Source organism: Nyctereutes procyonoides, unplaced genomic scaffold (assembly GCF_905146905.1).
Source record: "Nyctereutes procyonoides isolate TBG_1078 unplaced genomic scaffold, NYPRO_anot_genome, whole genome shotgun sequence".
NCBI lineage: Eukaryota > Metazoa > Chordata > Mammalia > Carnivora > Canidae > Nyctereutes > Nyctereutes procyonoides.
In genome coordinates, this window is record NW_026575051.1 from 37,516,970 (window position 1) to 37,542,142 (window position 25,173).

Here is a 25,173-nt window from a genome sequence, read left to right on the forward strand (position 1 = left end):
TTTGTTCATTCATGCATTTAGTAATTATTTGCTGTTACCTATCCCATTGTCATTATCTCTGATATTGCCCTAATTTTGATATGTTGTTTTTTTCCTTCATCTACTGAAGTCTTACATATAGTCCCTCTATCAGAACACAGTCATCTCTCCAATATGCCAATTTAATTAGATTGCTCTTCATTGCCTGTAGAATAAAGAATTAGAGTTAAGGACTTTTATACTTTGGCATGGATCTGCCTTTCCAGATTCATCTTCCACCAAGTCTCTTTTCTTCTTCCTTACAGTCTGCTCTCTAGTTTCAGTTGCACATTTTTAAATTTGTTTTTGCCATTTTATTTGTCTAGAATACCATTAGTTTGTTGAAATCTTTGAACCTTCAGAATCAGCTTAAATTTCTCTCTCTCTGAAGCCTAAGTAAGTCCCCTTGGGCAGACTTCAGTCAGGCAATCAAAGTAATCCTGCCTTGATGTTCCCATATAAGAGTATTTTACTTTGGTCAGTTAATTACACAGAACACTTCAGCCAGGGAAGAACAGAGATGTTTATTGGTGCGATAGGGACAGGATGAAGGGACAGGACAAGATACATAAGGAAAAAGCAATGTGAACACAGTAGATATTATCAATGTTCAAAATGCTCAAATTAATATTTTTTAAAAATACTATTCCTAAGGAATTAATAAGGCAAACAAATGTAGACTTCTTCATAAGGCAAGAAAATATTTGCTTTCGTTTTTTTCCTTCCCAATTTACTTACTAAAAACTAATGTTTGTAGTTTAGGATTTGAATCTTCATCTCAGGGAATTAAAATAGTCCTTGTGTCTTGATTTTTGCCTGGTATTGGGCCTAAGTTTGTGTTCTCAGATGGAGAAAAGATAAGGAAGAAGAAGGTGGTTTAGACTAATTTTGCTCACTTTATAGTACTTAGGGAGATTGCACAGCACTTACTTTTTGAATACTTCTCCCTATGCCAAACCCCCTCCCCCAGATATTTGGATACCTCTGGGATATTATCACTTATTTCCTTCCCCCTCCCCCTGGAAATAATTAGTTGGAATTCTTTTAATGACAATGAGAGATAACTCTGTAATTTTAAGAATTTTTAGGATTTTAAAAAAATGTCTACATGTGCTTCTGTTTTTTTTTTTTTAGAAAAATATGTCCTTTGTTTTTTGTTTAAGGTGAGAAGTATTATTATTTTTTTGGTGCTGTGCATAGCACCTAATAGGAATTCAGTAAATCTTTGCAGAATGTATTTGTAATAAAGCTGCTTCATGGTACGAAGTCCCCTGAGATATTTCCTTTCCCAAACAATGCCCCCATAACTATGTGACATTATGTGCTGAAGAGATTACATTTTTGTAGGAAGACATATTGTTAAAGTACTCATAGAGTCTCATCATTCTATTATTGCTTGAAAGTTAGTATTTGCAATTACAAGATAAGTATATAGTTCTTTATAAAAGTGGGTAGAACTGAAATTAAGTGAATCACTCATATTTTCTATAGGTGTGGTTTCAGAATGGATTTGTCAGAGAATTAACATTTTTGGGTTCTAATTGTTTGCCTTTTCTGCTGGTGGTTGGTAGTTGAGAAAGAACAATTGTCCCTAAAGTCCATAAATATTTTTCAATTTGTTTTTTCAAAGTTAGTGAAATTACTGTTATCCCTAGAGATTAGAAAATATTATTACATAACATATGATTGGCTCCAAAGCTTCTACCTATTAAACCTGGGGCATCTGATTGAGGAGTAATTTTGTGAAAAAGATTTGTTAATTCTATTACACTTGCTTGAGTTTTTTTTAAAGTCAAATATCTTGAGGAGTTTGCATTATTTACTCTATGACTAATTAAAAGTTAAAAACAAAATTTATACCCTGGTATAACGTGCAAGAGTAATGATGAAGTTGTCGTTTAATGAGAAGAGGTCTATAAGAGGAGTAAATTTAAAAGGGAAGATAGGAAGTCATTTTAGGTTATATAAGTTTGAGATGGCTGTTGGTCTCCTAAGTAGTGATATTGATGAGTAGGTTGTGAGCTCTAGATATCTGGAATTCAGGGGTGTGGTATTACCTGAAAATAGAAATTTGGGCATTATTAGCATGTGGGTAATGTTTAAATACTTCAGACTAGATAAGAAAGCAAGGAGATGAGAGTAGAGAGACAAACACAGTCCAAGCATTAAGCCCCAAGAGTTTCTAATTTTGAAAAGGTAAGGAGGATCCCAGCCAAAGAAGACCAAACCTTTTTTTTAGTTAGTGCGATAGATACGGTCTTCAAAACATGTTATGAGGGGATCCCTGGGTGGCTCGGCAGTTTAGCAACTGCCTTCAGCCCAGGGCGTGATCTTGGAGTCCCAGGATCGAGTCCCGCGTCCGGCTCCCTGCATGGAGTCTGCTTTTCCCTCTGCCTCTCTCTCTCTGTCTCATGAATAAATAAAATCTTTTTTTTTTTTTTTTTTTTAAAAAAGCATGTTAATGGTATGGAGTTGGAAGTACCTAATTAAAATTTTTTAAAAAATATTTTATTCATTTATTCATGAAAGAGAGAGAGAGAGAGAGGTAGAGATACAGGCAGAGGGAGAAGCAGGCTCCATACAGGGAGCCCGAAGTGGGACTCGATCCCAGGACCCTGGGATCATGCCCTGCACCAAAGGCAGACGCTCAGCTGCTCAGCCACCCACGTGTCCCTCCATATAGTATTATTATTTTTTATTTCAACTCAGAACTTTTATTGTTATTATTGGCATTCAGCTGTGTGAACAGCTGTGTGAATCCCCCCAATAACTTTTTTTTACTAGACAAAGACTATTTTTTTTTATTTAAATTCAATTAATATATAGTGTATTATTAATTTCATCAGTCTTATATAATGGCCAGTGCTCATCACATCATGTACCCTCCTTAATGTCCATCACCCAGTTGCCCCATCCCCCACTTCCTTCCCCTCCAGCAATCCTTAGTTTGTTTCCTATGATTAAGAGTATCTTATGTTTTGTTTCCCTCTGATTTTGTCTCGTTTTATTTTTCCCTCCCTTCCCCTGTGATTGTTTTGTTACTTAAATTCCACATATGAGTGAGATAATATAATTGTCTTTCTCTGATTGACTTATTTCATTTAGCATAACCCTCTAGTTCTATCCACATTGCAAATGGCAAGATTTCATTCTTTTGATGCCTGAGTGGCATTCCATTGTATATATGTACCATATCTCCTTTATCCATTCATCTGTTGGGCTTTTTCCATAGTTTGGTTGTTGTGGATATTGCTGCTGTAAAGTTGGGGTGCCCCTTCTGATTACTACATTTGTATCTTTGAGGTAGATACCTAGTAGTGCAGTTGCTGGGTCATAGGGTAGCTGTATTTTTAAATTTTTGAGGAATTTCCATACTTTTTTCCAGAGTGGGTTTATCAGCTTGCATTCCCACCAACAGTGGTTTTTTGTTTGTTTTTAAGATTTTACTTATTTATTTATTTTTTTATATGAGGGACAGAGAGAGACAGAGACATAGGCAGAGAGAGAAGCAAGCTCCTGTGGGGAGCCCAATGTGGGACTTCATTCCAGGACCCTGGGATCAGGACCTGAGCCAAAGGCAGACACTCAACCACTGAGCCACCCCGGTACCCCTCCACCAAGAGTATTAAGAAGATTCCCTTCCCTTTCTCTGTATCCTCACAACATCTGTCAATTTCCTGACTTGTTAATTTGTTAATGTGAGGCGGTATCTCATTGTGGTTTTGGTTTGCATTTCCCTGATGCTGAGTGATGTGGAACATTTTTTCATGTGTTTGTTGGCCATTTGTATGTCTTTGGAGAAATGTCTATTCATATCTTCTCATTTCTTTTTTTTAAATTTTTTTTCATTTTTATTTATTTATGATAGTCACAGAGAGAGAGAGAGAGAGAGAGAGAGAGGCAGAGACACAGGCAGAGGGAGAAGCAGGCTCCATGCACCGGGAGCCCGACGTGGGATTCAATCCCGGGTCTCCAGGATCGCGCCCTGGGCCAAAGGCAGGCACCAAACCGCTGCGCCACCCAGGGATCCCTATCTTCTCATTTCTTGATTGGATTTTTTTCTCTGGGTGTTGAGTTTGATAAATTCTTTGTAGATTTTGGAGACTAGCCCTTTATCTAATAAGATTTGCAAATATCTTCTATTCTGTCAGTTGTCCTTTTGTAGATTGTTTCCTTTGTTGTGCAGAAGGTTTTTATTTTGATGAACTTCCAATAGTTCATTTTTGCCTTTGTTTCCCTTGCCTTTAGAGACATGTCTAGTAAGAAGTCGATGCAGCCAAGGTCACAAAGTTTGCTGCTTGTGTTCTTCTCTAGGATTTTGATGGATTCCTGTCTTACATTTAGGTTTTTCATCCATTTTGAGTATATTTTTGCATATGGTCTGAGGAAATGGTCCAGTTTCATTTTTCTGCATGTGGCTGTCTAATTTACCCAACACCATTTGTTGAAAAGACTCTTTTTTCCACTGGATGTTCTTTCCTGCTTTGTTGAAGATTAGTTGGCCTTAGAGTTGAGGGTCCATTTTTGGGTTCTCTATTCTGTTCCATTGACCTGTGTGTCTGTTTTTTGCCAGCACCATACTGTCTTGATGATTACAACTTTGTAATAGAGCTTGAAGTCCAGAATTGTGATGCCACCAGCTTGGATTTTCTTTTGCAACAGTCTTTTGGCTATTTGGAGTCTTTTCTGGTTCCATATAAATTTTAGGATTATCTGTTCCAGCTCTGTGAGAAAAGTTGATGGCATTTTGATAGGGATTGCATTGAATGTGTAGATTGCTGTAGGTAGCATGGACATATTAACAAGATTTGTTCTTCCAATCCATGAGCATGGAATGTTTTTCCATTTCTTTGTGTTTTCTTCAGTTTCTTTCATGAGCGTTCTGTAGTTTTCTGAGTACAGATCCTTTGCCTTTTTGATGAGGTTTATTCCTAGGTCTCTGATGGGTTTTGGTGCAATTATAAGTGAGATTGGCTCCTTAATTTCTCTTTCTTCTGTCTCATTCACTAGTTTATAGAAGTGCAACTGATTTCTGTGCACTGATTTTATATCCTGCCACGTTGCTGAATTCCTGTATGAATTCTAGCAATTTTGAGGTGGAGTCTGTTGGGCTTTCCACGTAGAGTATCATGTCATCTGTGAGGACTGAGAGTTTGACATCTTTGCTGATTCAGATGCCTTTTATTTCTTTAGTCGTATGATTGCTGAGGCTAGGACTTCTAGTACTATGTTCAACAACAGTGATGATAGTGGACATCTCTGCCATGTTCCTGACCTTAGGGGAAAAGCTCTCAGTTTTTCCCCATTGAGAATGATGTTCACTGTGGGCTTTCCATATATGGCTTTTATGCTATTGAGGTATGTTCTCTCTATCCCTACACTGTGAAGTGTTTTAATCAAGAAAGGATGCTGTCCCTTGTTAAATGCTTTTTCTGCATCTGTTGAGAGGATCCTTTGGTTCTTGTCCTTTCTTTTATTAATGTAGTGTATCACATTGATTGATTTGCGGATGTTGAATCAGCCTTGCAGCTCAGGAATAAATCCCACGTGGTCGTGGTGAATAATCCTTTTAATGTACTGTTGGATCCTATGGGTTAGTATTTTGGTGAGAGTTTTTGCATCCATGTTTATCAGGGATATTGGTCTGTAATTCTCCTTTGTGGTGGGGTCTTTGTCTGCTTTTGAGATCAAGGTAATGCTGGCCTCCAAGGAGTTTGGAAATTTTCTTTCCATTTCTATTTTTTGAAACAGCTCCAGAAGAATAGGTATTACTGTTTCTTTAAATGTTTGGTAGAATTTGCTCTGGGAAGCCATCCAGCCCTGGACTCTTGTTTGTTGGGAAATTTTTGATTGCTACTTCAATTTACTTGCTGGTTATGAGTTTGTTCAGGTTTTCTATTTCTTCCTGTTTCAGTTATGGTAGTTTATACCTTTCTAGGAATGCATCCATTTCTTCCAGATTGCCTGACTTGTTGGCATATGATAATGTGTTCTTATAATTGTTTGTATTTCTTTGGAGTTGGTTGTGATCTCTTTCATTCATGATTTTATAAATTTGGGTCGTTTTCTGCTTGATAAGTCTGGCCAGGGGCTTACCTATCTTAATTCTTTCAAAGAACCAGCTTCTAGTTTCATTGGTATGTTCTACAGTTCTTTGGCTTCTCTTTCATTGATTTCTGCTCTAATCTTTTGTTTGCTTATGGTTCTCTCAACTGTGAATGGTGCCATTTATGGTCTGTGTTTGGTAAATTTTGATAAATTTTAACTTTTTTAGTATATTTAAATATATTTTATGGTAGCAAAGGATATATTAGACATATATTTTATCAGACTTGTATCTATATTTTATAAATTCATGACATACCTTTTTCTCAATATTTTCCTATTTCTAGGTTATGTGGTTTGTCTATGAGTTTTTTCAAATTGTTACAGATCTCCAAAAAATTTTGCAATGTATTTATTGAAAAAAATCCACATGTAAGTGCACCCATGCAGTTTAAACCCATGTCATTCAAGGATCAACTGCACTTCTGTAGTTTACTATAATGCTTACTTAAAAAAATATCAATTGTCCTTTAGTTACTAAAAACAAGGCAATTTTTGGTTGTGGATGACATATTGTACATTTCTGTTCTTTTCCTGAAAAACATAAGGAATTTCAGATATGCTGACCTAACTCCAATGATACATATATGTAATTGAACTTTAATGTGTTTAAGGTTTCCAGTATAATAGAACTGGGATTTGAGATGTCCTTTTAAAATTTCCTTTGCAGTGTCTTTTGAAGTACTCTTCATAAGCAAACATGCTTTTTAGTAAGTGTGAATGTTGATTGCATGGGTTTTTTTCTGATTGCATGGTTTTCTGAGAACAGATAGTAACATGTCTAAAAAATTTTGTCTTTTGTGGGATGAATAAATAGGACTTCATTATTGAAGGATAATTTGTTAAAAGTATTTAGGATTGATTCTAACAATTAAGTGAAACCTTATTTTAAAAAGAGGTTTATTCTAATATAAACCATGCACTAGGTAGAAATTAATATTTACTTTAATAGGGGAGGGTATTAGGTGTCCATAATTTGTTTAGGCACAAGTACATTGTCAGTATAGAGTTAGAATAGACAAGTTCAGATAAGAATCTAAGTCACCTTCATGAGGTCCAAGGTCAGTGGATGTCTTTGATAATAGTGCTCATTGTGGCATCTTTTGGGTCATACTGCTCCAGTTTGGGCTGGTTGTTTGCCTAAGTACAGGGCTCTAAGTTGGAAATTATTTTCCTTTGACGATTACTTTGTCGACTTCCTGCTTCAGTATTGCTGAAGTCATTTCGATTCATGATCCTTGGATATGACCCATGTTTTTTTCTTGATTTATCTAGATATATGTAGCATCTTCTCTTTACTTCTGGTGTGTGATATTTGATGTAGTGTCTTTTTGTGTGTGTGGTTTTTCCCCCCAGTTATTGTACTGAAGACTTAATGAGCATTTTGGCTAGACTCTAGAAAATCATGCCTTTCAGTTCTGGTGACTTTTCTTTGGACATTTTAGTTTTTCTCCCTTCTATTTTTTGAGGGTGGCAGGATGTCTGTTGTTCCTGGTATTTTGACACTGAATCTTTTTATTAGTCTCATTTTCATATCTCTTCTCTCCTCCTTTCTTCTTGGTTTTCTGAAAAATCACCTCAAATTTATTTTTTATACTGTCTAGTTAATATTTCATTTCTGCTGTTATATCATTAAAAGAAAACTATTTCAGCACTTGTTAAAATGACAAGAAAGACCATTCAAAATTATTGCAATAGGTGTATATTTGCATTTGTATTTGCTTGGTCTGCCATAACAAAATGCCGTAGATTGGCTATCCTAAACAACAGATATTTATGTTCTCACAGTTTTAGGGGCTTGGAAGCCTGAGATCAGGGTACCAGCATGGTTGAGTTCCAGTGAGGACTCTCTTTTTGGCTTTTAGATGGCCACTACCTGGCTGTACATTCACACAGCCATTGGTGGGGATGAGCGATCTGAGATCTCTTTTCCTCTTTTTATAAGACCACCAGTTGTAATGGATCAGGATCTCATACTTATGATGTCACTAACCTAATTACCTCCTAAGAGCTCTGTCTCCAAATATAGTCATATTGGGAGTTAGTGTTCACATATTAAAAAAAATACAAATTTTGTAGAGGGAACAACAAAATTAAGTCTATAGCAGATACATTAAATCTATAACAAAGGGTATTACAGTAGGGGGGAGAGATGGGGCTCAACTTTGAATACAGCAAAGACAGCTGGGGATTATAGCCAATAACCAGAGTGAGGAGGTCAATGGTTATAAATAACTAAGAGGAAACTGCAAGGATAGGAGACTCTTGAAAGCAGTTCAGGGATTTATACATAAAAGGTAGGGGATGAAAAACTTGATCAGATATCAAGGGAGAGGGAGAAGCAGACTGCCCACTGAGCAGGGAGCCTGACCCAGGGATCAATCCCACGAGCCTGAGATCATGACCTGAGTGAAGGCAGATGCTTAACTGACTGAGCTACCCAGGTGCCCCAGGAAATCTCTTTCTTAAACAACTTTTACCTAGTCTTTCTGATGTTAGACTCTCTCTTTTCACTCTTGTTTCTAGAAGTATCTTTGCAGTATAGTTATTATGTCTTTTTGAGATTCAGTGGTATAATTTGGGTTGTCTTTCATCTTTCCCTATTCCTGACTTGAGAGTAACCTCTCTCAGATTTGCTGAGTCAGTTGCCTCTCAACCATTTGCTTTCCAGCTTCCAAAATACTGTTGCTATTGGCTCCTTTTTGTTTTTTCCCATCGTTGTGGACTAATTTCTTTTTAAAGAATCACTTTGTTTAGATTTAGGGGTCTGATGAAGGGGCAAAATTAGATGCATGCCTTTAAATCTGTTGTCTTAAGTTGCTGCAAATGGTTCAGAATGGGAAAGCAGTTTGAATAGTTCAAGGAAATTTGCCATTTTTTAAAAGACTGAGGATTTTCTTTGCTGTGATTTTTTTTCAGATATTTAATTATTCCTAAATGATATTTCATGACTATTCTGTAATTTCTATTTAGAAGTATAATAAGATATTTTTTGTTAAATTTACTGGTGGCTTCAAACAACAGATACTTGGGAAAATAAGTGGGAGCAGTATGAGTAGTACCTATTGAGTACCATTAGGATGATGATCTCAATTTTATGTCACTTAATCCTCATAGCAATTCTGTAAGGTAAGTGATATCATTTAATGCATAAGGATAAAGATAATGATCAGAGAGATTAAGTAACTTGCTTAAGAGCTAGTCAGACAGTGGTGGAGCTTAGTTTAAGCTTAGGTTTTTAAGACCTTTCAACTCTTTCTAGCTCACCATTTTTCTTTCTTTTCTTTTCTTTTCTTTTCTTTTCTTTTCTTTTCTTTTCTTTTCTTTTCTTTTCTTTTCTTTTCTTTTCTTTTCTCTTTCAAGATTTTATTTATTTATTTGAGACACAGACACAGGCAGAGGGAGAAGCAGGCTCCATGCAGGGAACCCAATGTGGGACTTGATCCTGGGTCTCCAGGATCAGGCCCTGGGCTGAAGGGGTGCTAAACCTCTGAGCCACCCAGGCTGCCCTCACCATTTCTTTTTACTCTTCCCAAACTGTGTACACAATTCATTCACTCACTCAGTGAATATTCAGTTGCCTGCTCTGTGTTGGGCCTTGGGAACACAGAAGGGACTGGATCATGCCCTGATGGAAAAGGGATAACATGATCAGACTTATCTTTCAGTAGGATTTCTGGTGATCCATGCAGATTGGTAAGGGTAGCAGCAGCAGACGGCCTAAATTAATTAGAGAAGTCCTGGTAAAAGGCCATGTTGGTTTTAACTAGGATGGCAGAAGCAATATAGAGAAGTGGGTGAAAATGAGATTCCTGTTAGAAGTAGAGCGGATAGGTTTAGGGGAGTGATATGAATTTGCAGGGAGTTGGAAGAATTGAGGATAACTCCATGTCTGATTTGAATTGAGTATTGTTGGTGCCTTTACTGATATAAGGAAGAACAGGCTGGGGTGATGGAACAGGGTAATAATATAATAATAACAATGTTATATCTTTTGAATATACCCATGGGAAGATGTCCAGTAGGCACATAAACATCTGGGAACTCAACTGAGTGATATATTCCGGGCTAGTGCAATAAATTTGGACATCAGTCACCTAAAGATGGTACTTAAAGCCATGGAACTAGATAGAATTATTTAGATAAAGTGTCGAGATATAGATGTGGTAAGTCTAAAGCAGTGTTAACAGATTCACTTCTATGGAGAATATTCATTTAGTTTCTTAACTTGGAATTGCATGTAAACCTAACAGCTCTTACTGCTTGGGGAAAGCAAATCCCAATCCCACTGTATAGTCGTGACATAAAAGACTAACCAACAAGCACATTGCCAATAGTTAGAACCTTTTTTTTTAAAGATTTTATTTATTTATTCATGAGAGACACAGAGAGAGGCAGAGACACAAGCAGAGGGAGAAGCAGGCTCCATGCAGGGAGCCCGATGTGGACTTGATCCCAGGACTCCAGGATCACACCCTGGGTGGAAGTCAGGTGCTAAACTGCTGAGCCACCCAGGCATCCCAAGTTAGCAGCTTTTTGATTGAACTGTATACCACACATCCTTGACTTTCATAAGAAAATAGACCTGAGAGCATCCATATGGGAACTCTTTAAGTATAGATAAGTAATGAAAAATAAGTTCCCATTGAGATACTGAAACAAGAACATCTGGGATCACTCACAAGCCAATTCACCATTTCACAGTAGTCTCATAGAATCCAAGCTCATGAAAATTAAATATTTTGTCATGAACCCTTTGGGATGAATTATAAATGTTAGATATGGCCATGCCAAGCATGAAAGAAGCTTAATAAGAACACTTGAAAAATTAGAATTCATAATAGGCAAAAACTGGAAATAATGTCAGTGTCCATTAATAGGACAATAGGTAAACAATTGTATAATTGGCCAGTGGGCTAGTATATACAACATGATTGAATATCAAAAACATTTTGTTGAGTGAAAGAAGCCACACATAAACGCTGTAAGATTCCATTTATATGAAGTTCAAGAAAAGGCAAAAATGAATCTATGATGAGATAAACCAGAACATTAGATACCTATGGGAGTTAGAGATTGACCATAAAGGAACTTCCAGAGGTGATGGCAATGTTCTATATATTGATTGTGGTGTTTGTTAAATGGCTATATCTATTTGTTGAAACTCACCAACTTGTATATAGGATTTGTACATTACATTGTGTTTAAGTTTTACTTCAGTTAAAAAATAAACAAAAACAATAAGCTAAATGGTTCTGTGAAGATGCATATAGGGAGTCACATGAGTGAGACATCTCTATAGTCTCAGATTGTCAGGGAAAGTTTCCTGGGGGTGGGGGAGTAATCTTTCACATCTCTTGTTTTTATCCCTTCAGGTCTAAGATGACTTTTTTTAAACTCTTAGTTAACTCCACACAATAATATCTATTCCTTGGATAACTGTTTCATTTGTGGTGTGATCCAGAATACTTTATATAGTAAAAGGAAGTGTTGTTATCAGTAACATTGGGGCAATAAGTAAAAACTGTAACTGTTTCTCCCTATTTCTGTATTGCTCAAAGTGAAGTACTCCACTGCAATCACAGTTGAAGAAAGGCTGTAGCAGAGCAGGTGTTACCTGAAGGTATAGTCTGCTTGGTACTTATCTGAAGGTTGATAAAAGGGTCAGGGTGTAGCAAGATGAAAGGAAGTGGAGATACTTATTGCAGGGACAGACATGTGTTTCTATGAATTGCCATTTACATGGTAGCTTTCTAAAATGATGTTATTTATTTTTTATTTCCAAAGTTATTCATGTTATTTTGTTCCTTTCAAACAGGAGATAGTGGGCACTCCCTTCAAAAATGGAGGATGGGAAACCAGTTTGGGCGCCACACCCTACAGATGGATTTCAAATGGGCAATATTGTAGATATTGGCCCTGACAGCTTAACAATTGAACCCTTGAACCAAAAAGGCAAGGTGAGTTTCTCAGAAAGATTTCAAAATTTAATTTTTTTCTATAAATGTCTCCCTTCTTAATGGAATAGATATTCCTAGCACAGTATAAGGGAAAGCAATTTTCTGGTAAGTGAATCTTAGTTTCCTAGTGAGTTATTTATTGTTTAAGTATGTTGTATCCTAGAGAAAAAATGGTGTACTTATCATAAAATTAGACAGAAATCTAGTGAGCCTTCTATTATCTCATTCTTAGGAAGTAGTTATATGATAAAGTATGAACACTAACATTTTTATTCCTTATACTGTATTGTTAAAATTAATATATTTGTGATGTAGTCAACATGTTTTAAAACAAAAATATGAAAAGTTGAATGGGATTATTTTATCAAATTTTGCTTTTTACTTAAGCATCTAGATGATTTTTAAGCTTTTTATTAAGTTTATTAGCATAGGATTGGAATAAATATATTTCTATTAAATAAAGGTAATTAAGTCTTTTTAAAAAATATACTTAAGTCTAACAAACCAATCTATTATTATTATACTATTATATTATTGTTTTCATTATAATGATAGGTTTTTTATAATAGTTTTTAAAACATAAAAGCATACTTTAATTTTGTACACATAGCATCTATTTCTTTTTATGCTTAGACTAGACAGTATTACAAAATGGGAGCTTGGGGGAAATGTGATCAGGAGTTTCTTTGAGTCTTTATGGAGACTATAAGGTCTGTTTTTGTGGGAGAACTTAACAGTTTTCAGTTTAATAAATACTCCTGTTAAGCAGATCTTCTGACTAAATTAAATTTGTTGATGTCATTTCTGTTTACTTTAGACTCTGAGAATGTTCGTGAATAATTTATATTCTACTGATACATGGTTAACTAATGCCATATGACTGCCATCCTTCTGGGAACCTTAGAAAAACAAGGTGGATCTCTCATGAGGTCTTTTCACAGAGAAAACTATTCTGTTACTGTAAACAACCCAGGAACCTAAATGCATAATATATAACATGCTGTGCTAGAGAAGGCCAATTAAAGATACTCTCAGGAAAGAAAACACAAACTGTTTCTAGTTTTTCCTCTTATTAACAAGTACCTATTTGTACTTACAACGCTGTACATGTTCAAAGAATGACATAATTAAGAAATAAGCTCAATTATTTTATATATTTAAAGTTATAGGGGAGGGAAAATTTTCCTCTGTCCTTACAGGTCTCTGGCTGGATTTAAGAATAAAACTGATACAAGACAGATTCACAGTAGAAGAGCATACCATTTTTATTACATTTTTTTGTGTGTGTGTACATGGGAGCCTTCACAAGAGAATGAAGTTTTGAAGAGGTTACCCGAGCAAAAAGCTTTTATACCTTTTTGACAAAGAAATAATAAATTTGTGAAGAATTGATAAGACAGAGGGGTTTGGGTTAGAGTCAGTACATTGTAGTGAAATAATTAGGAAGATAAGATTAGTATGACAGAGTTTGTATAGATTTCTCTTGGCCTTGATTGCCTTTCTCTGGTGATAAGAATGTCTTCTTTCTTCCTGGTACAGGGAGGGCACTTTTCACATAGGAATTTTATCTCCTGATTTCAGGGATAAAAAGGAGGATGAGAATGGCTTTCTTGTACCTGCTGTTTCTCAAGAGCATTTAATTCAAAATAATCAATATGCCAAAGTAGCATATTTAGGGATGATAAAAATATAGTGAGCCTTTCATTATCCTTCAAAGTCTTTTTTCATTTTTGTGTAACATATTTTATAAGCACAGTAAATCAGAAGGCTGCAGTGAAATTAAAAGTATTATTTTCTAGGTATATTCTGTTGAATATATTTTGTTATATCCACAGGTGACAAAATAATTCAATTCAGGCATAGAGGAAGCTTGATTTATGAGTGTATGCTTTTTCATATTTTAAATATTTAATGTGCTTTCAACTATGCCTTATTAGTATTAATCAGGTACATACATAGAAACAATAAAAACACTTCGGATTTAACTTGTGGAGTTATGAAAACTTCATGGATTTGTAGGTAATTCTGTAAACTAAGAAACTTCTTTCCATAAAAATGTTTTGGAAGTTAAGTTCTCAGGAATTGCTTCTAATTTTAATTTTTCTCCCACTGTCTGATCAGGGTCTTAATAAATTATAACATCATAATAACCATGTAGTTGAGAAGATCCATAAGAGTAGCAGTTTTGCTAAGGTAATTCATGTTAGAGAGATCATCATCTTTTAAATATTAAGGAATTAAGTGCATAAAGTGATGGACAAGTCAAGTAGATCTGTTTGCTGATATAGGAGAAGTGTGGAAGAAGGAATTATTAGCTCTAGTGAGGAACATGTCTTTTTTTTTTTTTTTAAAGATTTATTTATTCATAGAGATGCAGAGAGAGAGAGAGAGAGAGAAAGAGAGAGGCAGAGACACAGGCAGAGGGAGAAGCAGGCTCCATGCAGAGAGCCTGACATGGGACTCTATCCAGGGTCTCCAGATCATGCCGTGGGCTGCAGGCGGCGCTAAACCGCTGCGCCACCGGGGCTGCCCGAAGAACATGTCTTTGATGATAGTAATGGTTTAAAAATTTTTTTGATTATGACCAATAGTAAGAAATGGATTTTATACTGCATTTGATATGCGTATTGTATATGTGTATTTATAAAAATAGATTATATATTTTAACAAGTATGTGCATTGTGTGTACGTATATTCATAAATGAAACATCCTTACCTCATGTGATGGCATTCTATTTTATCTTTTATGCTGTTAAAAATGCAGTCTTGAGCCTTAAATTGATTTCATGTTCCATATTTGCAGCAGACTGGACTTCAGGCTACAGCCCTAAATATATGGCATTTTAGGGGTCTACATTTTCTTTTCCTCTCTATTTTGCTAGTCTTATCTTTTATCAATAAACAATCTCCTCCTCATACTCCTACCATATACTTATTCTCATGTGTCTGTTTCTCCTTTTCTACCATTCTTCCTCTCCAGTATTTATCAAGCACTCACCATGAGCCAGGTGGTTTTGGGTGCTTTGTTCACAGTGTTCCTTGCTCACAGTGTTCCATTTGCTACTCTCCATAGCTTTTTGCTTAGCAAATACTATTTATCTCTTAAGACTTATTGAGGTCACCTCCTTTATGAATTTTTCCACAGATACCCAATCTCTTCCTCTTCCTCCCATGTAGTAGAATTTACTGTTGATTACTTTTTTGGAGGAGTGGTAAAAATTCTTAGCTTCCTGTAATATTTTATCAGAGATACTTGTTTACATTTCTCTCTCCCTCCCTGCTAGTCTGTAATCTTCTCAAATGCAGAGACTTTTATTTGTCCATTTTGTCATTGGAGCTTGATGTCCTGTGTTTGATGTGTGGTAGATGTTTACTGCTGGTGATCAGTGTGTGCTTTGTTATGTGATCTTCTCTTGATAGGAGAAAAAACATCCTCCCTCTAAGAGAAAACAATTGCTTTAATGAAACAAATTTTTTTTCCCACTGAGTAGGCAGTAAAGGGGAGAGAATGATGAGGGCTGGTGATAATTGTGGATTGAAGGAGGGATAGAAACTGTCTTTTAGGATTCACTACTGGCCTTTTACTCCTGCTCCTAATCTTCCCATATTAGGAATTTGTTGTCTTCTGCTACCCCATTTTCTGACTTTCTGGAACCTCTTATATTTGACATGGCTCTTAACAAGATAAAACCCAAACCTGAGGTCTGGGGAGTCCTTACCCCCTTTGCCATAGCTGTGAAAGAAGGCTGACGTCTGTGACATTATAAACCTCTGCACATTTATAACATTAAGGACATTTGGGCTGGGTTCTAAATAACTTCCAGAGTTTTTAAGCATAACAGTTTTCTAATTTGCGTGTGACTTTTTTTTAATTAATTAATTAATTAATTAATTTATTTATTTATTTATGATAGTCATACAGTGAGAGAGAGAGAGAGGCAGAGACACAGGCAGAGGGAGAAGCAGGCTCCATGCACTGGGAGCCCGACGTGGGACTCGATCCCGGGTCTCCAGGATCGCGCCCTGGGCCAAAGGCAGGCGCCAAACCGCTGCGCCACCCAGGGATCTCTTGCGTGTGACTTTGAATTAAAGTAGTACCAGCAGCTTGGATTTTACTCTGAAAACTATAGCAGTAGTCTTATTTTATACTCTTGCATATATATACATATGTAGATCTATAGATATTATTTTAAAATAATTGAACATTTTTCCTTAGAGTTTTATTTGGTATGGATGGAAACTTCAACCACAAAAGTAATTGTAATTGTTTGAGAAGTATAAATTTATAGGCTACTGTTAGAATGACATGAATAAAATTTAACACTCTTTAGCTTGTAATTTGAGATCACTTATTCTCTCTTGCAAGATACTATCTTAATTCTAGAGTTTCTGCCATAACATTTAAGTAACATAATAAATACAGACTTATTCATTGATATCTATAATATTATGGACCAGATAGTTTTGGGTACTGTTTATATTTCTGATACATTCCTTCTTTTTTAAAAATTTTAAAAAGATTTTATTTATTTTTATTCACAAGAGACACAGACAGAGAGAGAGAGAGAGGCAGAGACACAGGCAGAGGGAGAAGCAGACTCCATGCAGGGAGCCCGATGTGGGACTCGATCCTGGGACTCCAGGATCATGCCCTGGGCCGAAGGCAGGCTCCAAACCGCTGAGCCAGCCAGGGATCCCCCCGATACATTTCTATACAGGAATTTGGGTCTAATATGTTTTACTGAAAGAGTAGCATTAAGTACTAATCTGTTCTGTTGTTATATCTGATTCAATGTTATCTTTTTTTTAAACAATAAAATTGCTTTTAATGCAAACATTAAAAATGTTATTAAAAAAAGTTGTTAAAGAACATACCATGTAAATTTAATATTAACATACTTCTTGTTTGGTCTCGTTCTAAGGCATTAGAGCATAGGATGTTTTTAATTGATTTCCATTATTGATTTCACGTTCATGTAAATAAAAGTGGGTAATATTTGAGTAAAGTTATTATTCTCTTTTTGGGTTAGTGACTTATTAAACAGAAGGATCTTATATTGTATTTTAATGAAGAGCATACTTTTGCCAGTATTCCAAGGTATGCAGCCAATTAAGCTCCTTTATTTTTCTTACTATTTATAAGCTTCTAGTTTAATGAGCTTTTGTTTTGTTTGTTAGACATTTTTGGCTCTCATAAACCAAGTGTTCCCTGCAGAAGAAGACAGCAAAAAAGATGTGGAAGATAATTGTAAGTATCAGGTTAAAAAATAGTTCTCAGGACAGAAAAGGAAACTTCCCTTCCAAAAAATAAACTAGTGGTTATATTACTAGGTATACTACATTGGTTCAGAAGAAATGTAGCCTTTTGATATGAAGTTCATGTGAATGGAGGAGCTCAAAAGACCTGAATTCATTATTGTTTCACATTTGCAGTTTGGTGAAAGAATCTCTTGAATGTCCTTTTAGTGTTATCTCAGTTGTGTAAATGTGGGCAATGGTTATAATTTACTATGAGGCCTGAACTAAATATCTCTTGTTAACAGTTTTGAGAGAGTTATTTTGAAGCTCATCTAGAATCAGATCACTTTTGTAGTTGTATATGTAGTTCTGTAATTTGGAAATTGAGTCAGGAGGACCCATTTAATATCACTGTTTAAAGGAAACAAACATGTAACAAAAGTATAAGTACTAATTGCAAAATTGATTTTAGAACATTGTATTTTATCTTAGCGTATTTGGTGGAAAAAACTATCCAGTTGACCAGGCCATGTTTATTTTCAAGGTTTATAACATTTTCAAGGTTAAGCAGTTTCATTTTTTATTTGGCAATATATTTTTTAAGAATTTATTTATTTTAGAGAGAGAACACACAAGCGGGAGCAGGGAAAGAGAGAGGGAGAGAAGCAGACTCCCTGCTGAGTGTGTAACCCAATGTGGGACTCCACACGGGGCTCAATCTCAGGACCCTGGGATCATGACCTGAGCTGAAGTCAAGAGTTGGACACAACCAACTGAGCTATCCTTGCTCCCCTATTTGGCAATATTTAAGGATCCTGTCCAGTTGCTTGAGTATCATTAATGATAATCTGACATTAAAAACTCTCCATTTAAAGAAAAAAGGGACTCCTGGCTGGTTTAGTCAGTAGAGCATGCATTTCTTGATCTTGGGGTTGTGGGTCTGAGCCCCACATTGGATATAGAGATTTCTTAAAATCTTAAGGAAAAAAAAAAAGAGAAAGGAATATATTCTGTCCTTGTTGATTTTTCTTTTGGAGTTCACCTTTGAATAATCCTGTAAGGTCCTCATACATGAGTAGGACAATGGGGAATAGTGGAGTAATGAGAGAGCCAGGGACTCAGGGAGAACCTGAGTTCAGATTCTGACTGTGCTGTTTGGAAGCTGTGTACCTGTAGACAATTTATCTCTCCTCTTAGAGCTTCTGCATCTGTAAAATGAGAGTGATAATGTGTATGTTGCATGTTTAGAGATGATATATTTAAATTATGTGGTGCAGTGCCTGACCTCTAACAGTCTTTCAAATGGTAACTGTTATTAGGTGTAGGAGATTGAGAAAACAAATGTAGAGTTTCTTTCCAGAATTGCTGGAGAATTTGTCTCATGGGATATTTTTCTGAACAGCATTCAGAACCAAAAAAAAGGAAATAAATAAAAGCAAAATTCTATTGTATTCAAAATCAGAGAAATGATTCTTTTCTGCTTAGACTTGTTGAGATATTCAGAACTACGAATTACTCCTTTTCATATATTAAAATAATGTTTTTTTGTTTATATATACACATACAGCTAAACATAATAAGTGGTTTTGAATTATTTTTAATTAATTTTTTAATATTTTAAAACATGGTTTTATGATATTCTCTCTGCTTCCTTTAAGTTAGAATTCCTAATCCTCTGAAAAAGCTAATAATATAAACATATACTGACATGTGAATGACCACCTGCTCTCATTTCTTTACTTCTTCCACACACACTCCCAGTCTTTTTAGGAATATCTGTTAATGAAACTAAATGAATCCCTAAGTGGTGAAATCTCTGCCAGTGGATACAAGGGTCTTCCTCTTAAATTGTACTATTCAGACTATTCCATTTCCTTAAGACATGGAAATGATGTTTCAGAATGGTAGTTCAGAGGAAGGTGAGAGAAGGGGGAGTGGGTCAGCATTGTGCTTTGGATAAGAAAAGGTGACATGTAGATCAGGTTCCTGGGGGATGAGGGTGGGAGAAGTGCAGGGATATAGAAAATTAGTGACCAGTAGCCAAACTAGATACACCTCTGCCTCCTACCTTCTCCAAATCTTTCTCAATTCAAGGGAAAGATGCCATTCAACTCTTAGGAGGCTTCACTGACTAACTTACTTCTTGTTTTATTCTGCTATAAGTGGCATTAGAAAACAGTGAGATGGGTGCCTGGGTGTCTCAGTCAGTTAAGTGTCTGACTCTTGATTTCAGATCAGGTCATGTTCTTGGCGTTATGAAATTGAACCCTGTGTGGAGCCTGCTTGGGATTCTCTCTCTCCCCCTCTGCCTCTCCTGTCCCTTCTTTCATTCTCTCTAAAAAAAAAAAAAAAAAAAAAAAAAAAAACAAAAAAACAAAAAAACCCAAAAACCAAAAACCAAAACCAAACAACAACAAAAAAACCAGTACCACATGTACCTGGAAAATGAACTGGCTACATTATATGACTATAGAGGCATAGACAGTCTTTATTGATATACTGCAAGAGACTCTGACAAAACTGGTCTGTGGTAAGCACCGTAAAGAAAGTACAAAGAGGAAAGTAGTTCTAGTCATGGTGGTGGTAGTGAGAATGGAGAATTATCATTTATGAGATAATTTTTGAACTGACCTTACAGCATAGGTAGATTTTTGATACCTAGAGATACAGAGATATAGTCCAATTCATGAATATATTTGGATTTGGTTAAGTCCTTTAGTGTGCCTGCAAGTTAGACCATAGTAAAGGGAGTTGTGGAAAATTATATGAAAAGGTCATATAATGCCTTGAATGCAAGGTTAATAAGGGCCTTGAATATCACACTTGAATATGGATTTCAATAGTTGATAGAGACCCACTGATGTTTTTTTGAGGAAGAGAGAGATTTAACTAGTGTTCTGGTTTAGACTTATGTGCTGAGTAGTCTAAATGGATTAGAGAAGAGCGAGAATGCTAATAATAGAAACAAAGTGGTTGGGGAAAGAGTGTTTTTTTTTTTTCTATAGTAGCTTGTGGTAGAAATGGGGAAATGAAACTCAAGAGATTGGAGGACTGAGAGAGTATATATTAGGCTGGGAGAATAGAATAAGAGTATCATAATATTATGATAATATTATGTATAATACAATGCACATTAACAATAACGTATATACAGTATACTCTGACACGTTAGTAGAATAGATCTCAGAAGAACAAGATTTCTACCCTGATTGTCTTGTTATTAGCTGCATGTCCTGGGTTAACACATAAAATTTTTCTGGGACTCTTATTTCATATCAGCTGTGAGCACGGACTGAATGATCTCATGGTCCCTTCTCATTCTAAAATTTTATCGTTTGTGTTTTTTTTTAAATTTTTATTTATTTATGATAGTCACAAACAGAGAGAGAGAGAGGCTGAGACACAGGCAGAGGGAGAAGCAGGCTCCATGCACCGGGAGCCCGACGTGGGATTCGATCCTGGGTCTCCAGGACCGCGCCCTGGGCCAAAGTCAGGCGCCAAACCGCTGCGCCACCCAGGGATCCCTCGTTTGTGTTTTTTCTGTAAAATTTTGAGCATCTGATTTGATTAGTATAATCACTTTGTTGTATTGAAAGTATATTAAAATCAGTGCTCTCTGAAATACTACTTTCCATTTGAATTGTATTCAGTTTTTCAACCAGCTTTCATTAATGTGTACTCACCTGGTACTCGTTAGATATACTCACCTGTTTGGAAATTTGTTGTTTAAAAATATCACTGTAACACAAATGTAAACTGGGTATATTTTAAATTGGCTTTTGAGGTTTTACATGTACCAGGGTTTTAAAAGATGGAATTAAATCTAGCCTAGCAGGTGGATTTTAGCTTGGATCAAAGTGATTCAGATTAAGATAGTATTGTTTTATTTTACTTTTCTTCTTCAAATATTTAGTGATTTGCAAATTTTATGTTTCAGGTTCACTAATGTATTTAAATGAAGCCACTCTTCTTCATAATATCAAAGTTCGATACAGTAAAGATAGAATTTATGTAAGTATTTTACATATGACTTAGGTTTTTGTGGAATAATTGCTTTACATGCTGCTTTTTGACTTTGTGAAGCTTGAAATTTTTAACAGGAAATCTTATTTGATCTTAGCCTGTTGAATAGAGTGTGACCTCCCTGAAGATAAGGCATCTTTTCTAGTTTAGTGCTCTAACTCCAGAGCTTAGAACATGCATGGTACCTAGTAAACACTTAATAAACATTTGTGGAATGAAATAATGAATTTAGAGCATCATCTAATATCTTTCCGACTTAAAAATGTCCAATTTGATTGTTTCAAAAAACACTAGTTATTTGGGATTTTGATTTCTTGTCTTTGGTATACGTCTACAGATATTTCAGTTAATTCACTTTCCACATTGTTCTGCAAAAAAATTAAGATAACTTATAAAGAATATATATTGAAATAAAAACTTTGATGACAAAGAAATGTCAATTAAAATAGAAAGCAGTTATCTGAGAAAATTTCCAGAACACTGGAAATAGAGCCTACATAGTTCCAGTATTTCATTAAATTCTAGATAACTTGCTTAAAAAAATCAGAATATTAAGAAATGAAAGAAAGTCCTTTTAATGTCAGTTAGGGTTTATACCACATTGGTCAGATGGATACTTGGCTAGTATGTTTTAATTATAATTATTCATTGGGCATGTATGAGGTTTTATTCTAATATATGGCCTAGTTGTAGATTCCTTTGTTGGCTGGAGATAAATTACCCACTGTAGTTCTCCTGTTATAAAGATAGGACTCCATTATTTTTGAAAGAAGAAAACACATGGCTTCTTTGACTCTTCCCAGATCAAATGTCAGTCTTAATCTTTTATATCACTATCAATTTGCCTAATTATACTCACTTAATTCTGACTAAATTACCTTTAGTCTTTGCCATCTGTCCAAATAGTGACAGCTGGGAAATAGAACTAGTCTTTTTTCAGAAGAGTTTACTTGCTGTCTTTCAATTGTATACAATATTAGTCTTCACTTTCTTCTTTGATTTTTTTCAAAAGTGACTTAACAGAGAATATATTTAGGTTGATATATGGCAGTTTTTGATTAGAAATATATTTAGAAGCAAAATTCACTCAGCAGACTAATATTGGGCATCTGATGTATGCTAAATGCTGTGTAGTTACCGAAATAATACAGATTTTTAAAATTTGTTAAAACAGTTGAACTTGTAATAAGTCATTAAAAGTTGATTTGGATCTAACCAGGAAGCGTCAACTTTCAAGTAGAAGTGGTCACTATTTTTTCTGTACATGTCTTATATTACTTGGTGATAGAGCAGTCATATTTATTTGAGAAAATTTTAATTGTTTTAATATTTTTTTAGAAGTTTGGGAAATTTTTACTATTACAGGAAAGATTATACTTTTTAAGAACTGAGATACTTCATTTTTATTTGGGATATATTGGTCTTTTACTAAGTTTCCTGTGTTGCAGTGATTGCTGACTGTGACCATTAATAACTGAAGGTTTTAAATGCATATTAGTTATGCTTCCAACAAGATTGTCTTTTTTCCACATTTAGTTGATGTACAAGTCTTCTAAATTGCATGATTGATGGAAAAAATTATCCATTTGTGAAATTTAAGTTTTTGTTTTTCATGTATAATGTCTATATCATCCTGGAGTATTTTAGGGTTATTCCTAGCTTTTTTGACCTTTCTTTTCTTAAGATATGTATGCAGTTGGGCACATGAGCTGTTAGTGGCTCTTTGGCATCATCATCTTCTTTTTGGAAAACTAGTTTTTTCAAAGTTATCTGAGGCCATTATTGGTATATTTTTTTCCTAGTCAATTATGTCTTTTAGTTATAAAACCATTAAAAATCAGTAATACGTGACTAATAGTAATTATTACTATAACGTTTGGAAGAATGGAAGCAGTTTGGAATAAGAGTTTAAATTTGATTTTTTTCTATTTCTCATCAACCAGAATGATCACTGTTCTTCCTTAGAATTTGAGTAGAACCAAAAAAAAAAAAAAAAAAAAAAAGAAAGAAAGAAAGAAAGAAAGAAAGAAAGAAAGAAAAAAGAATTTGAGTAGAACAATAGCTGACTCACATTTAACATTTTTATTGGTTACTAAAATCTCCCAAGGAAAGATTATCACCTGGAAATGAAAATTTTTTTACACCACTGCAGTAAACAGTGTTTGAGAACATTCATTGAATTTTAGATTAGTAGTCTGAGAGTTCAGGGTTTCCGCATCATTTCCCATTCAACGACTAGAAGCAGAAAAGAGAAAAGTATGGTTCTGTCTGCACTAGTTCGGCCAGTAAACCACAACTAATTGCTAAACCACAACTCTTTTTCTACCCACAAGGAATTTTATAAATCCTATTGGTGCATTTTTCTGGTCTTTTAGAGCCACAGTTAAATACCAGAGTTAAAAGCAAACTTAAGTTGCTCATTAAGCCTGTCAGTATTCTAGGCAATGGTAAGCACATATTGTTTTTCAAAATCTGGGACCAAGTGGTCACTAGAGCACTACATTAATCCTTGCCTTTCAGTGATGGAGATTGGCCTAAGCATCCTATGAGCTTTATTAAGCTCTTCGGTAGCGGTGTAAATAAAGTAAGTCCAAGTGAGGAATATAAATGACCAAGACTCAAGCTGTAGGAATAGAAGTTGGAGAGTAGATTTCTTAAGTAGAGTCAACAGAAGAAGGCTGATTGAATTAGAGGCTTAGGCTCAGCCTCTGTCTCACTGTCTGTGGTGGTTTGGTGGTAAGCCATGAACCTGGAGAAAGGGAGGAGCATATGGGTGGAGAATGTTCTCTTTGAGGCAGAAAGGGTACAAGAAAGATAATTTTGGGTGTTCTAAATTTGAGATGTGTATAGATGAGAAGATGAAAATATTAAGAGTTAGAGAGGGGCAGCCCCAGTGGCTTAGCGGTTTAGTGCTGCCTTCAGCCTGGGGTGTGAACCTGGAGATCTGGGATCGAGTCCCATGTTGGGCTCCCTGCATGGAGCCTGCTTCTCCCTCTGCCTGTGTCTCTGCCTCTCTCTCTCTGTATCTCTCATGAATAAATAAAGTATTTTTTAAAAAAGAGAGAAATATGGGTCCTGTAGAAGGTACTTTTAGGGCTAGAAATGCAGATTTGGAAGTCCTAATTTATATACAGAATTAAAGGTGTCTATTTGCTGTATTTTCTTTCTCCTGGGAGCCTTGTTTGGTTTTATTTTATTATTATTTTTTTAAAGAAAATTTTTTTAAAGATTTTATTTATTCATAGAGATGCAGAGAGAGAGAGAGAGAGAGAGAGAGAGAGAGAGGGGCAGAGACACAGGCAGAGGGAGAAGCAGGCTCCATGCAGAGAGCCTGACGTGGGACTCGATCCAGGGTCTCCAGGATCACGCCCTGGGCTGCAGTGCAGGCGTCGCTAAACCGCTGCGCCACCGGGGCTACCCGCCTTGTTTGGTTTTAAATGAAAATAGTAATTGGAAAGTTTTATGTTTATGCTTTTTCTGTTTAGACATATGTCGCCAACATTCTGATTGCAGTGAACCCCTACTTTGACATACCTAAAATATATACTTCAGAAACAATAAAGTCATATCAAGGAAAATCCCTTGGAACAATGCCACCACATGTCTTTGCAATTGGTAAGTAATTTCATTGTTTTTTTTTTCCCCTTATACTGTACAAATTTACTGTTTTTCTTTTGGATTAATAAAAGATACCATGAGTTGAATATGTATTTTGGTGGACCTTTATACATATTGAATGTATCACCATTATTTAGGGTTGTGTATCTTACACAGGACAGGGTATAATAATGTATGTCATTATTTTTTTAAATTTGTCTGTGTTCTTTTA

General features: G+C 35.5%; 1 protein-coding gene across 6 annotated transcripts in view; it reads left to right on the forward strand.

Annotated features, from left to right (window-relative positions):
- The window catches only part of MYO6 (myosin VI), a 145,642-nt gene that overhangs the window by 41,183 nt on the left and 79,286 nt on the right, over positions 1 to 25,173 (forward strand). For all 6 annotated transcript variants that reach the window (XR_008665034.1, XR_008665035.1, XM_055329647.1 and 3 more), the window contains exons 2-5: positions 11,942 to 12,083; positions 17,262 to 17,331; positions 21,259 to 21,332; positions 24,830 to 24,959. Coding sequence is in view for 4 of the 6 variants with exons in the window: in XM_055329647.1 (XP_055185622.1) it covers positions 11,967 to 12,083; positions 17,262 to 17,331; positions 21,259 to 21,332; positions 24,830 to 24,959 (391 nt within the window). In the remaining 2 variants the exon portion in view is untranslated. The remainder of the gene's footprint in view (positions 1 to 11,941; positions 12,084 to 17,261; positions 17,332 to 21,258; positions 21,333 to 24,829; positions 24,960 to 25,173) is intronic.